Here is a 16,131-nt window from a genome sequence, read left to right as displayed (position 1 = left end):
TGAAATCTAGGGCTCTCAGTGACTAAAATCTTGAACTAGCAAAGGAGATGAAGAAAGCACAGCCAGAGCAGTAAAAGGAAAACCAAGAGAGAACAATGTCTAGAAGCTGAGTGAAAAAAAGACATTTCAAGGAGTGATGAGCTGTGTCAGATGCTGCTGCTAGGTCAATAACGTTGAAGACCTTGACTATTGGATTTAGTCATGGAGACCACTGACCTTGACAAGAGCTCTTTCAGTGGAATGTCAAGGCAAAGGCCTGATTGGGGTGGGTCTAAGAGCCAATGTGGGAATTGGGGAAAGCAGGTGCAGACATCCTAGAGAGGAGTAGTCCTATAGAAGGGAGCACGAAAATGTGCAGGTAGCCGAACAGAGCCACAGAGAGTTTAAGGTGGGAGATATTGTAGCACATTGGGGTATTTATGGGAATAATCCAGTAGAGATAGGAGGGAATGGCGATAGAGCAGAGAAAAGAGACAATTGCCAGAGCAACCCATGGATAGGTGAGAAGGATCGGGTCCATGTGCTTGAGCTGATCGTCGTTGGGCCTTAGAATAGAGCACAGAGGGTCCACTCACGGCAATGAGAAAGGAAGCAGAGTCTATGGAGCAGCTGAGGACCCTCCCCTTGGGCCTGTCCTGCCCCCACCATTAGTCCCATGAAGTCTCACTGATTTCAACTCCACTTATCTTGGTGGCATACCATTTAATCTATGATCTGTTGAGTTATTCCTCTCTGAAGCTATCACCTCCTCTAGAAGCCTTCCCAGCCTCAATTAGATACCCTTTCTTTTATTTTCAGCACAAGGCTTCAACAAACTTGGTGGAAAAGGAGAAATAGGAAGAGAGAAGGAGGTAAAGGGGAATGAAGGTGATGTTTATCACCCTCGTGTTTCTCCCCCATAAACTGTAAAGTCCTGGTGAACAGGGATATTGTTGGTATCTCAATGCCAAGGTTATAAGACCTCTCTGCTCTCCACTGTCACATTCTAGTTAAAGCACCACCACAAATCCACCCTCTTTCCTCATTTCTCTTTAAACAACCCACTGGATTTCACAACTCTGTCCCAGAGATCCTTTGTCCAACAGATACCACTTGTTCAGTTACCATGTTCCCATTTAGTGCATCACGAATCAGGCTTTATGTTCATGTGAATTTCTGCCTCTTTACATTTTTTTAATGAGTATATTTTTTTATGTTTGACCATGAGCACCTCTATATTGCATTATTTGGTGTTGGGGGAGGCATTATAGTCACCATAGCTTTTTATGGAGTCTAGTGTTCTTCCCTAACTGCCATCAGCAGAAGGAATGGGAAACAAAGCTGGGACAAAACAAAAGCAAAAATGGGGGATTGAGTTTCACCCAATTTCTGAGTATTAAGACGAAATCAAAACCCTCCTAAGAAGTCCCTAAGTTCCCTTTACTGCTCTTTCCACAAACCTTCTCTCTTTTTTTTTCAATCCATGGCCTTAGGCATAAAAGAAAAATGAAAAAAATATCAAAGCAATCTTAGAAACATTGTGGTAAAAAATCTGACCAGATTGCTATGTGTGCATGTCATATTATTCTGAACTTCCATTATTCTCAATGGGCAAATTTAGAGTGTAGTTTGAATACCTAATATTTGGAGAACTGCCAAAGAACATCCAAAAGGTTTCTAGTGAGAACTTGGGGGCTCCAAGATCCATCTGTGCCCTCCCAGCGCCAGCCTAAGCTTAGGGGCTAAGTAGGCCCTTCATGGGCTTCGCATGTGGCTCACTGGTAAGGAACTCGCCTGCCAATGCAGGAGATGTGGGTTCAACCCTGGGTGGAGAACATCCCTTTGAGAAGGAAATGGCAGCCCACTCCAGTATTCTTGCCTGGAAAGTCCCATGCACAGAGGAGCCTGGCAGGCTACAGTCCATGGGGTCACAAAAGAGTCAGACACAACTTAGAGACTAAACAACAACATCAGAGGAAAAGTCAAATACCCAAGAGCTTCTTAGAACGTGCAAGGCTGCCCCACCACGAAAACCTCAGTAAACAGGAGGGGGCAGAAGTCACTCATTCTTCTTAGTAGTGACCTTCCATATTCTTAAAAATACCGTACTTGTATAGTCTTATCATTTCAAATGTGTGTTTAAATAGGAATAAAATCTATTACATGTGTAATTTTCGCTTAAATTACCCTCATGAGATACAAACCTGGGTAATTCTGCTCCTTCTCCAAAGTGAAATGCAACCCTCGTGTTTCTAAACATCTCTATGAAGCAAAGCCAATACTTTCCCATTTCTAAGTTGGACACAAGTAACTCTTATGTGCTGCTCTGGAAACTATGACAGAGCGTTATTCATCTGTTTGTTTTAATGGTTCATGGCCAAGAGGGGAAAAAAAACTTAAAATTTTTTATTTAATTTTTTAAAGCAAAAAAGTGGTGTGAGAAAGAGCAAGGGACTCTTTTGCTAAGGAAATAAATGTTAACAATGATCAGTGTCCAGGTGTGGGCAACAGCACATGTTACTTGACACAGGCACCTCGGAATTGCTCGTGTTCACAAAGGCATTCCCAGTAAGAGAAGGGCTGGCTGTTAGGGTGGGCTGAATTCTCAGCCTTGTAGGATGAAGTCTTCTCTGTGAGTCATCACCCCTCTGGGCTGACATGCTTTGATTGGCTCACTTTGAAAGCTGATCTTAAAGGTCAAGTATGTTAACACGTTACCCTCTTTGATGCCCACTTTCAGATGGATCTTTAAAAACAGAGTGTGGTAGATAACACTGGGATCCCATATTTAACCTCTAATCTCTCCACCACAGCCAGCCTGAGGCAAAGCATACTTTCAGTGGCCCCTATAGCTCTCCTTCCAAGGCCACCTTCTCTCCTTCACTCCAGTCAGCGCTTTCCATGTCTCCACTTATATTTATCCTGATGCCTCTTCTCCAAGGGCCGTCTCTTCCAAGGTCTATGCAGTTAAAGCTGATGTGACTTAAATTATTTTCTCTCCTCTTGGTTGGCAGTTAACCAAGGATGCCTCAAGGCTTAAAGCTGTCTCAGGAAAAGGAAGTAGGTGATTTTGGAGAGGCAGCAACTTTTTCAGAGCACGTCAGATTATATTCTATTCTTCAAGTTTCTGTGTCTCCGAGCTTTTATCCATATTGGAGAATTCTGCATCCCTTACATCGATTCTTAATTTTATCTTGTATCCCCCCTTTTAGTGAAAAGATGGACCTGATTTTCCCCTTTAAGAGATCTGACTTTGCCTCCCAAGAGAGAACCCAGCCTCTGAAATGGGAAGCTTTGCACTCAGCCCCAAGCTTACTACTGCCTTTCCTGGGAAGCAGCGTGGGTGTGGATCTGCCGTGGCTGTGCTCTAACCAGATTAGCTAAGATGTGGCCTGATTCACAGATTTAAAAAGGGATACCTCCCATCCACTTTTGGTCATAATGGTCTTTGTGCTGTGCCGTGCTTAGTCGCTCAGTTGTGTCCAACTTTGCGACCCTATGGATTGTACCCTGCCAGGCTCCTCCGTCCATGGGGATTCTCCAGACAAGAATGCCAGAGTGGGTTGCCATGCCCTCCTCCAGGGGATCGTCCCAACCCAGGGGTCAAAGCCAGATCTCCCACAGTGCAAGAAGATTCTTTACTGTCTGAGCCACACAGCCCCATGGACTGTAGCCTTCCAGGCTCCTCTGTCCATGGAATTGTCCAGACAAGAATACTGGAGTGGGTAACCTTTCCCTTCTCCAGGGGATCTTCCCAACCCCAGAATCAAACCCAGGTCTCCCACATTTCAGGTGGATTCTTTACCATCTGAGCCACCAGGGAAGCATGATGGTCTTTGGGAAAACAAATACAGCTTACCAGTTATATTTGCATTGGTAAAGTGAAATTACTTCCCACATGAGACAAAAGAACCCACCCTTTGCTAAATGGAGCATAATTAGGAGTACTACATCTCTTTGAACTGTGTGATGGATTTCCTTTAGACCAAGATTCGGGGCTCTGGGGACAGGCATCTTGATGGGATTTCATCTCCATGGCTCAAAATAGGACTCATAAGAGGTGCCAAGTGGGGTAAATTCAGAAGTGTTGGATGATTTCACTCAAGGCAGTCAGTCCCCTCTGAGCCTGCCAAGCTGTGGGCTTGCAGAGCACTGTCTCTGGCATTCCAGCTGAAGAACCAAGAGAATCAGAACAAAGAAACCTGCTGGGACTGTGTAAATTGCCAGTACTTTTGGCCAGTGAGTTTGCTTAAAAACAATCCCAAAAATCTCTCCCCAGTTCTGAGGCTTAAAATTCCAACTGTTGTTCCCTCTACCTTGTCCTTTGGGTATAAATGAGATTTTTTTCCTTAAAAAAAATGAGATAAAATTCACATAAAATTAACCATTTAAAAGTGAGCAATTCCACAGCAGCAAATATATATACAATGCTGTGCAACTACCATCTCTCATTCCAGAACATTTTTATCACAACAAAGTAAAACTACATCCAGTGAGTAGTTATTCCCTATTCCTCCCTTCCTCCTGTTCCTGATAACCATCAACTCTGCTTTTTATCTTTATGTATTTACTTATTCTGGAAATTTCATATAAATGGAATCATTTACTCTGTGGCCTTTCTCATCTGGTTAATTTCATTTATCATAATGTTTTGAAGGTTCTTCCACAGTGTAGCATGCTTTGGTACTTCATGCCTTTTTCGTGGCTGAATAATTTTCACCGTATGTATCTACCACTTTTGTCCATCCGTTCATCTATTGATGAACCTTTGAGGTTGTTTCTACCTTGAGGCTATTGTGAATAGGGCTGCTATGAACATTTGTGTACAAGTATTTGTTTGCAATTCTTTTGAGTGAGATTTTATAGTTAGCAAAGTGCCTTTGAGTCTATTCTCTTCCCCCTAAGGAGAGACATGCGTTTTAACTGGTCTTAGTACCTCATAGGGGAACATTTTAGGGCCTCACTCATCAGTAAGGATCCATTCAACTGACTAAGGCCTGCCATGCCCCAGTGTAAAATCTGGTGCAGAAGAAAGTGGTTTCCAGTTTGAAACGTCGTACTGGTATGGAGAGGGTCTGTATCTATGAGCCAGGCTAGGTCATCTGCACATCTATCAGGTCTATTACAGTTCTGCTGGTCAGTCTGTGCACAGTGGAGCAGGGGGTGGGGATAGCTCTCAGCAGCACCCTCTCCCTCATTCAGCACTTGACTGAGTTGGGCATTGTGCACTGTCCCAGGCCCTGGAGTTGTGAAGCCAAGCCAGACATGGTCCCTGCCTTAGAGTAGTGCTAAGGGGATCACTTAGCAGACAAACATAATATGAATTCAGAAGTCTGTGGGAGTGGTGCGGTAAAGGTGCTGGGTGGGCGGGAGTGTGGGGTAGGCAGTGACTAACTTTCTTGGGAAGGAGGGATTGGGAGCACCTGATAATAAAGGCAATCACAAGGTGAGAAGGAAGATGGAGGGCGCTCCAGGCCTCAGGAAGAGAAGAGATCAAGCCAGGGGGGTGGCAAAGTGCATTCCTTGTTTTGAGATGAGCAAGGTCAACAGCAGCATGGCTGATATCATCAGATTCACAGGCTCATCAGACTGGGAATGAGGCTGAAAAAATGGGCAGGAACTAGGGAAGGGCTTTGTGTACTGCAGCAAGTAACTGTGGTGAGTCGGAAACTAGGATGAATTTTAGGCAGGAAATGACCTGCTCCAAGTCTGTGTTTTGAAAAGATCCCTTTGTAACTAGTAACTGATGAACCAGACTCCCATCCCCTCCCTCACGGTCTGCCTTCTCGGTCATCTCACCCGCCGTCAGCCAGCGCTGGACTGAAGTGCAAGGTCAGGAAGATTGCCTTCTTCTTCACACAGGGACCTCTAGTCAGTTGCCCTGCCCTCCTTGTATACAACTTTCTACAGAGATGAAAGTGCTCATAGCAGCTAATAAAAATCAATCAATACTGAGCTCTTCCTAAGTAGGTCATTTCTCCTGGAAGTACTTGAATTTAGAAGTAGGCCAATCACAAATAAGTGAACTGTTCATGATGAGAATTCAGCCACCCAGGGATAGGTCCAGAGGGATTCTTTTTTTTTTTTTTTTAAATGTAAATCTTTTTTATTTTTTTATTTTTTTTATTTTTTATTTTAGTTGGGGGCTAACTACTTTACAATATTGTAATAGTTTCTGCCATACATTGACATGAATCAGCCATGGGTTTACATGTGTTCCCCTTCCTGGACCCCCCACCCACCTCCCTCCCCATCCCATCCCTCTGGGTCATCCCATTGCCCCGGCCCTGAGCCCTTGTCTCATGCATCGAACAAGGAATGGTGTTCTGTTTCACATATGATAATATACATGTTTCAATGCTATTCTCCCAGAACGTCCCACCCTCACCTTCTCCCTCAGAGTCCATAAAATTGTTCTATGCATCTGTGTCTCTTATTCTGTCTCGCATATAGGGTTATCGTTACCGTCTTTCAAATTCCATATATATGCATTAGTATACTGTATTGTTGTTTTTCTTTCTGGCTTACTTCACTCTGTATAATGGGCTCCAGTTTCATCCATCTCAGTAGAACCGATTCAAATGTATTTTTTTCACCAGTCAGAATGGCTGCTATCCAAAAGTCTACAAGCAATAAATGCTGGAGAGGGTGTGCAGAAAAGGGAACCCTCTTACACTGTTGGTGGGAATGCAAACTAGTACAGCCACTATGGAGAACAGTGTGGAGATTCCTTAAAAAACTGGAAATAGAACTGCCATATGACCCAGCAATCCCACTGCTGGGCATATACACCGAGGAAACCAGAATTGAAAGAGACGCGTGTACCCCAATGTTCATCGCAGCACTGTTTACAATAGCCAGGACATGGAAGCAACCTAGATGTCCATCAGCAGACGAATGGATAAGGAAGCTGTGGTACATATACACAGAGGGATTCTTATAAAGTTGTTTTAAGGAATAATTGAGGTCATCTGAAGGCCTTCCTCATACCCTCACACCATAGCATCTCCTGTTCATCTATATACAATAAGGTTCCCATCCCCGCACCTTCTTGTAAGACTTTCTTTCTTTTTTTTATGTTTTAATTGGAGGATAATTACTTTACAATACTGTGCTGATCCCCGCTGTAAAACAACTCAAACCAGTCACAATTATACCTATATCCCCTCCTTCTGTGTGGGGAGTGAGGCTCAACAGGAAGGGGATATGTGTATAACTGTAAGTCTGTCTTTTTTCTTTTACTTTTTATTTTGAAATATTTATGTTTAAGAAAAGTTGCAAAAGTAGTGCAGAATTTCCATATTCCCTTATCCCCTAATGTTAATGTTTTGCATCAATATAGTACTATTATCAGAAGTAAGAAATTACCATCGGTATGCTACTACTTACCTTCCCAGGTGGCACAGTGGTCAAGAATCCACCTGCCGATGTAGAAAATGCAAAAGTTGCAGGCTCAATCCCTGGGTCAGGAAGATCCCCTGGAGAAGGAAATGGCAACTCACTCCAATATTCTTGCCTGGGAAATTCTATGGACAGAGGAACCTGGCGGGCTACAGCCCAAGGGGTCTCAAAAGAGTCACACATGACTGAGCATGCACAGGCACGCTCACTACTACTAAGTAATGTATAGATTCATTCAGATTTCCACAGTTTCTCTATACATATTAAGGGTTTCTTTTGAAATCATGTATATAACAGTTGCGTTTTCTCTCTTTTCTCCCTTAAACTGAGGCACCCTTCGGAAACCCCGCTCCCCCGGAAGCACTAAAGAGCACTAGCTGGCCTCTCTGGTGCCTTAGTGGATAAAGAATCTGCCTGCAACATGGGAGACCTGGGTTCAATCCCTGGATTGGGAAGATCCCCTGGAGGAGGGCACTCCAATGTTCTTGCCTGGAGAATCCCAGTGGACAGAGGAGCCTGGTGGGCTGCAGTCCATGGGGTCACAAAAAGTCAGACACAGCTGAGGGACTAAGCACACAGCGGGACTCTCGTGGTCCAGACTTGGCACAACTCCATTTTGGCATCCATTTGGGGTATTCTGCATCCTTTCAGTCCCCATACCTCACCTAACCACCCACCCATCCTTTCTTTTCCTTTCCTGGTCCCCATTCTCAAAAAACTACATCTTGGGCTTCCCTGGCCCCATACTATACACTTCACTGTTCTCATTTTTGGAGAACTCTTGAGAGCCTTATTCCAGACCCAAGAAGTTCGCCCAGCAGTGTGTAACCATTGACTCCCACAGTCACTGTCAAACTCCCATGGGCAGCATGTTCCCCATTCTTGGTCTGCGGTGCTTCTTGGGTGGATGCTCCTACTGCTGGCACATTGGTCGCCATCACTCTCAGCCCTGTGTGACCACCCCTCATCTGCTCCTTGCTCTGGGGAAGGGGGAGACCCTGGAAGTGGGGGGCAAACGGTGTTTGCTTTTCCCTATCACCTGGCAGCGAATATGGAAGGTTGTAGGGGCTGGCAACCCAGTAACTAAATTACCTTTAGAAGAATCATGAGTGCCCATCACAAAGCACTCCAGCGTCTTGACATCATGGCGAGGTAGCTGGCGCATGTTGATGCCAGGTGCTGTGATGGATGGATGGCCAGAATTCCATCTGCCCTCTCCTAGTGTGCATTTCTTCTCCCCAGAACGCAGCCACGGGCATGCTCACTGCAAGCGCCCTTGTACTCTCACGGCCTTGCTTCTTCATGTTTTTAATTTGCTAACCATGGAGGACATCAGCGATGAAAGAAGTGTGAGCTGGAGAAAGGCATAAAGCTGATTAATGTTGGAGGAGCGTTTGTTCCCCTCCAGCCACGGCTGGCAGGAAAAATGGAAAGGATGAAAGGAGATTGTGACTTGACGTTTAAAAGAAAACCTTTTCGCCACCTGTGCATGTGTGTGTGCGCAGTCACTCGGTTGTGTCTGACTCTGTGACCCTTTGGACTGTAGCCCGCCAGGCTCCTCTGTCCAGCAGACACCAAAACATCTTCACAGTAGAAAGCCCCTGCTTACAGCAGTGGAAAAACTCCTATACGCAACTATTTGGAAGGAAGTTGCGTACCAAGGTTACAAGCACAGGTTTGGGGGCAAATCTAGTTCTTCTGCTTACTGTGTCACAGTGGACAAGTTCTTTTGCTCTTTCTGATTCTACAGTTTTCTCATCTGTAAAACGGGAACACTTACATCTTCACCTTCTGTATAAAACTGTTGTCAGCATTAAATGACTTAATATTGATTTTATATGTAAATGAAATTCAACAGTGCCTGGAACAGAGTAAAGGCTCATTATAAATCCTCTTATTTATTATTAGGCTGATTTACTTTAAAGTAGGATTGAAAAGCAGAACATTATTATAGCCTGGTAGTCAAGCTTGAACTTGAATTTTGTGATTAAATCCTAGCTCCTCCACTTATTGGCCTTGTGAGTCTGAGCCAGTTACTTAACTTTTCTGAACTTGAGTCTCTCACTCAGATAAATAAGGATAATAATGCCACAAGGGGCTACTTTGAAGAAAGCACTTAGCATAGTACTCAGCACAGAGAGTGGCAGACACTTAATACATGTTTGTTTTTCTAGTGCTGTGGTTCTCAACCACAGTCAAATCACCTGAGAGCTTTTTAAAATGCATGAATACCTAAGCTGCATCCCCAGAGACTATGATTTAATAGGTCCAAGGTGGGGTTTGGACATTGGAATTTTCAAAAGCTTCTTAAGGAGAAGGTATAAACAGCCAGGACTGAGAACTACTTCCTAGCAGATGACATTACATACTATTTTTGTTTGTTTGGTTTGTTTTTTATATCTGTCCCCAAGAGACTGGTCAGAGGATGAAGAATTCTGGGCACAATAAAAAATGTAATACACCTGCAGATCTAAAACCCTCGATAAGAAATAGGCAGCCAAAGAATTGCATTCCATTTTATTCTGAAAAACAGTATTCAAAGGGTCTTTTTAGAATCTCGAATTGGAAAGGTGGTAAGAAGTTTAGCCTAAGCCTCACACATAAAATATGGGAACTCCCAGTAGGTCAGGGATTTATATCTGGGGGTAATTCCAGGGTTTTGTCCTCCCAAGAGATATGAATTGAGGCCTTGAGAGTTTAATGTGGGGGAGGAAAAAGTGTTCTCATAATGACACCTTAAAAATCCAGGACTCTGCTAATGCCTAGGGATAGAATAGCATCATCTATAACAGCAGGGGGGTGATGGTGTGGGGGTACTTTCTGGCCTCAGGACTTCAGTTTTCAAGATCCAAGGCTGGGTCATCAAGAAACTTCTTTCTCCCTATAGGTTTATGGTATTAGTTACCCAATAAAAGTGGGGTTAATTTTACAACCCAAGTAAAATTTAAGCCAAAAAGGCTTCAACATTACTCTAGGATTTATGAAAGTAAACATGTGGAGTGCTTGCAGGATTTTGCAACATTAAAATTTCAATGTCTTTATGTCAGGTGTATGATATATTCATTTGTATGTGTGCTTAAAGTTTACGTTTTTAAGAGCTTTGCACTGCAAACTATTTGGGGGACTAAAGTGGAGATACTGCTCCCATCTCCACCTTTAACTTGACTGTTTTAGTGAATAGGGAGTAGAAAGCAGCTGAAAACGAGTGTCTTTTAAGGATCAGCTCTATCAGATTTTTTTGACATGGTTTCCTATTCTACTGGGCTTTCTAGACTCCCTCCCTGAACCCTCAGGTGTGGAAGTCCAGGGCCAGAGCTATGAACACAGCTGATTTTACAAAGGAGAAGCTTAGCAAATAATTATCTTTTAAATATCTTCTTCGATACCTGCTAGTGTTAGTCATTCAGTCATGTCTGCCTCTTTGCAACCCCATGGACAACTGTAGCCCGCCAGGCTCCTCTGTCCATGGAATTCTCCAGGCAAGAATACTGAAGTGGGTAGCCATTCCCCTCTCCAAGGGTTCTTCCCAACCTAGGGATCAAACCTGAGTCTCCTGCATTCTAGGCAGATTCTAAGTCACTAGGGAAGCCCTCTTGGTAACTGTAAGGGCTTTGATAATAATTATATGTTACCTCTGTGTAGCACTTTTTTAAAGCTTTTACACAGTTTGATAGTGTCCTCATGACTTTGGTTCAGCAGTAAAGAATCCACCTGCCAATGCAGGAGACACAGGTTCTATCTCTGGGTCAGAAAGATCCCCAGGAGAAGGAAATGGCAAACCACTCCAGTATTCTTGCCTGGGAAATACCATGCACAGAGGAGTCTGGCAGGCTGATCTACGGGGATGCAAAGGGACATGGCTTAGCAACTAAACAACAAACAGCAACATGACTTTGATCTATAGGCGTTGGGAGGATTATTATCTTCATCTTATACATAAGAAAACCATAGCTTAGAGTATTTGAGAGGTTGCCTAAGGATAAGAAAGTGAAAGTGTTAGTCACTCAATGGTGTCCGACTCTTTGCGACTCCATAGACTGTAGCTCGCCAGGCTCCTCTGTGCATGGTATTTCCCATGCAAGAATACTGAGTGGGTTGCCATTTCCTCCTCCAGGGGGTCTTCCCGACCAAGGGATCAAACCCAGGCCTCCTGCACTTCAGGCAGATTCTTTACTGTCATAGCCACCAGGGAATCACATCTAAGGATGTGCAAATGCTAAATCCAGCAGGAGAATTTGTTCTCCTGACTTTTGCTCTAAAGTACTTTAACTTAGAAGAAACCAAAGAGGAAAAAAAAATGATACTTCTTTCAGGCAAGATGTTGATTCCAGCCAGGTTAACAGAGGAGGAGCATCCAGGGTAGAAGTCAGACCATAAGCCTGGCAGGTAGCCTTCTGCTTGGCTGTAGTTTGCCTTTCAGAAGCAGATTGATATCTTGTACTCTGGTGTCTTGTGCTTATCATAGGCCCAAGTGGGAGATTTTGGCCTCTGTCCTTTCAAGCTGAGCCTGCCATCTTGGGTCCTAATCTTCAGCCTTGGATCTCCAGCCATTTGCTCCACAGTCACTAATCACATCACTTTCTGGTATCCCCTTATCTTCAGAATGGGGCTTCCCTCATAGCTCAGTTGGTAAAGAATCCGCCTGCAGTGCAGGAGACCCCAGTTCGATTCCTGGGTCAGGAAGATCCTCTGGAGAAGAGATAGGCTACCCAATCTAGTATTCCTAGGCTTCCTTTGTGGCTCAACTGGTAAAGAATCCACCCGCAATACGGGAAACCTGGGTTCTATCCATGGGTTGGGAAGATCCCCTGGAGGAAGGGAAAGGCTACCCACTCCAGTATTCTGGCCTGGAGAATTCCATGGACTAAGTCCATGGGGTCGCAAAGAGTCGGACATGACTTTCACTTTATCTTCAGAATAAAATCTGTGCCCTCCCTTTTATTATTATAACATGAGGCAACAAAATTTTTTTTTAAGATTTTGTTTTGCTTTAGGAACTTACGAAAGCAAGTATCCATTGACATTTTCTCTGCATTTCCTGGGACTTAGTGACTGATCTGAGATTGCCCAGTCCACAGTTTGCCATGGACACTCTCTGCAGGGTAGAGGTGATGGGTCTCAAGCAGGAGTCACGTAACTGGACTGCCCTCAGCTTTCTTTCCCCCAGCACCCAGCTTCTCACTCCTTGGGGCTTCCTAATTGACATATCAGTCTGATTAGGGCTTGGGGTAATGTGCCCACCCCTTTGTAGCAAATGAAACAGAAATAATCTGTGCTTAAAAAACAAAAAACTGTAGAACATGTGCCCAGATTTCCAACTCATTTCCTCTTTACTCTTACAACTACATCATCCTCCAGCCCACCACCAGCTGCGAAAATAAAAGTGTTTTCTCCCACATTTAAGGATGATTTTGTGCTTCAGGATGATATTTCTAGAGGTGAAGGAAACTTGACCAATGTGACCAACAGATGTTTTAAGCGGTGGATCCAACTGAGGAGGAAGCCAGATTCCTTAACCCAGTCTTTAGGATACTGTGCCCGACTGCGCCCCCTAGTGACTGTCTGGGGCATCGCGCAGTCAGCGCCAACTGCGTGTGTGTCCCGCACCACCTTATGTCTATGCTCTGTTTTCAGAGATGAGTACGAAGAAGATGGATTCTGTCAGCCGTACAGAGGGATTGCCTGTGCAAGATTTATTGGCAACCGCACTGTCTACATGGAGTCTTTGCACATGCAAGGGGAAATAGAAAATCAGATCACAGGTTGGTAGCAATGAAATTATATTTATACTTTGCATAACAGTTTTTCTCCCCAGAAGTTTTATTGAGCCTTTCTCTTGACAAAGGATTAGTCAAGGCATAGGGGTTAGGAGCGGGGCCATAAAGAAGCCAGAGATATAATCTCTGCTCTGAAATTTACATTAGAATAATTTATTAAAGGTTACCCTTAGAGGAAAAGGAGGCTTTGAGAAGTCTCACTTTCATTCAAACACTCAATAAATATTATTGAGTGCTTTTGGCATACCAGGACCTGGGCTGGGCACGGGCGATGTGATGGTGTGGGGAATAAGCCAGGTATGTGTCTGCCCTCACAGAGCTTACTATTTGGAAATAACATTGTGTCAACTGAAAGTGGATGAATTTAGAGTTAGAATTCTGGATACTAATCCCAATTTGCCATTAGTGTGACTTCAGAGAAAGTCTTACTCTCCATGGAAATCTCTTTCTTCATCTGTGAAGTGAGTGAGGAGGTGAGATGATCATGGGTCTCTTCCTGCTCTAGCTTTCTCTATTTACCCTTCACTTTTCTGAATTGAAAGTATCTTTTTAATGGAAATCTAATACTGAACTACTACCTAGCACATACGAGGTAGGTAGTGTTGGCCACTGTGCACGATTTTGTATACCTTGTTCGGATGGTTACAGCAGCCTGTGTCTCTCCCATTAGTGTAGTTATTATGCCTCGGTGCCCTGTACATTAAATACATTAAAGTGGCTTTTCTGAAATTCTAATAAGGTTTCCAACTTTAGCACTGAAAATATAAGACACCCCATTGCATCTGATATATTTTAGTATATGTCCCAAATCTTGACCTGAAATTCAGATGCCCTGTAGTTTAGCTGGCAACCCTATGATTTAAGAGAGGCAAGAATGAACCCAAGACACATAGAATAGCCAACGGCCCAGAAACTATGTCCCAAGAGGAATTTGAAGGAACTAAGAGGGGGCCAGGGGAATTATTTAACCTGAAGAAGCAATTATAGGAAGATGTATTTGTCAGTTGCTAAATCTCTCAGGCTTTCACGAGGAAAGTCCGTGAAATTCCAGAGAGGCAAGACTGGTAGGGAGAAGCTATAGAAGATACAGTTCAACCTAATAAAAAATCACTTGAACATACTTTTTACTAAGTATTCACAAAAATAAATGGAGGTTCTGATATAAATATATAAATATTTGGTCACCCACTTATAATAATCCTCTCCTGGACATTTTCAATGGACATCAGCTTACTGGAAAGTGTTACAGTTTTTTCTTTTTTTAAAAAAATCCATTTAACTTTGATTAACCTAGCATTTCCCAAACTTGTTTAGCTATGGAACCCCAGTTTCTCAGACACTTTTAACATTCTACATAATTAGTGTTCTGAGGAACATGCTTTGGGAAACAGTGTACCAACAACTTCACAGGCTGCCTTGTGAGTATAAGCTCCTTGTCAGTAGAAGTGTGCAAAGGCTGGTAGGGGGATAAGAGATTAGGCAAAGCAACCACTAATATTCTACAATATACACTGGACAACTGAGTTGTGCTCTTTGAGAACTTTCAAATGAGTTGCCTCATTTTCAGAAGATGGGATCAAAAGTCTTCAAATTATAAGGAAATTAAACCAGTTCCCCAAAGTCATCCAACAACTGAGAGGCAAGACACAAAACTAAATAAATCCTGTGATTGGGCTCAGCCACTGTATAAAGCAAGTTCTGCCCTACAGCTGTCAAATGTTTTAGAAGCCTCACAAAAGTAATAAAAAGTACCGGATGAAACACAAAGTTCTGTTGCTTTGTAGTAAAAATGAAAAATATATTGTACTTTAACCTAATTAATTCTTTTTATTAGGAAACGGTACATATGTAACTTAATCCTGTTTTTTTAAACTTTGTGGTCAAAATTACTTTTTTCAAGCTAGTGAAAGTAAGCTGCTTAGACATCTGAAATGAATCTCCTTCTCTTGGCCTTGTCTGTTTGAGTACAGCAGATTCCTTCCAATGTGTGTTTACATCTGATATCTGTTGACTGGATAACCAGGGGAGATAAACCCTGCCCCTGGGAGTTAATAATTGTGTTTGTTTTCCAGCTGCCTTCACCATGATCGGCACCTCCAGTCACTTATCTGATAAGTGTTCTCAGTTCGCCATCCCTTCCCTGTGCCACTACGCCTTCCCCTACTGTGATGAAACCTCGTCGGTCCCAAAGCCCCGGGACTTGTGTCGTGATGAATGTGAAATTCTGGAAAATGTCCTGTGTCAAACAGAGTACATTTTTGCGAGATCAAATCCCATGATACTGATGAGGCTGAAACTGCCAAACTGTGAAGATCTCCCCCAGCCCGAGAGTCCCGAAGCTGCAAACTGTATCCGGATTGGAATTCCCATGGCGGATCCCATCAATAAAAGTAGGTGGTAGCCCCTGACCTTCTGTGCCAGCAGCCCCAGGAAAACTGGACCTTGATCCTCAGTAATAATTTGTGTTGATTGTCAGATTACTTCCCAGTGGTCCAGATACCATGTGGCGGCTGAGCTTCCAGTGGGTAAGATGCAGTGCCATTCTTCAAAAAGTTACATGAAGATGATAATTTAAAAATATGGCTACTGGTTCCTTAATAACTTAAAAATAGAATTATTGTATGTCCCAGTAATGCCACTCCTGGATATATGCCCAAAAGAATTGAAAACGGGTGTTCAAACAAAAACTTGTACAGAAAGGTTCATAACAGCTCTATTCACCATAGCTAAAAAGTGGGAACAACCCAAATGTCCATCAGTGGGTAAGTAGGTGAATACATTGTGGCATATCCACATAACGAAATATTGCATGCTGCATGCTAAGTCACTTTAGTCGTGTCTGACTCTGTGGGACCCCATGGACTGTAGACTGCCAGGCTCCTCTGTCCATGGGATTCTCCAGGCAAGAATACTGGAGTGGTTTGCCATGCCCTCCTCCAAGGGATCTTCCCCAATGAAATATTGTTTATCCATA

The 16,131-nt window shown here is 43.4% G+C and overlaps 1 protein-coding gene across 2 annotated transcripts in view; it reads left to right on the top strand.

The window, feature by feature from the left end:
- Positions 1–16,131, top strand: part of ROR1 (receptor tyrosine kinase like orphan receptor 1) — a 450,818-nt gene that overhangs the window by 399,460 nt on the left and 35,227 nt on the right. For both annotated transcript variants that reach the window (XM_081486553.1, XM_081486554.1), the window contains 2 exons: positions 13,015–13,142; positions 15,230–15,547. In XM_081486553.1, coding sequence (XP_081342679.1) covers positions 13,015–13,142; positions 15,230–15,547 — 446 coding nt within the window. The remainder of the gene's footprint in view (positions 1–13,014; positions 13,143–15,229; positions 15,548–16,131) is intronic.

The sequence above is a fragment of the Giraffa tippelskirchi genome, chromosome 5, assembly GCF_054371585.1.
Source record: "Giraffa tippelskirchi isolate mGirTip1 chromosome 5, T2T-mGirTip1v1.2.pri, whole genome shotgun sequence".
Classification (NCBI taxonomy): Eukaryota; Metazoa; Chordata; class Mammalia; order Artiodactyla; family Giraffidae; genus Giraffa; species Giraffa tippelskirchi.
This window is presented reverse-complemented; position numbering and strand designations above follow the sequence as displayed.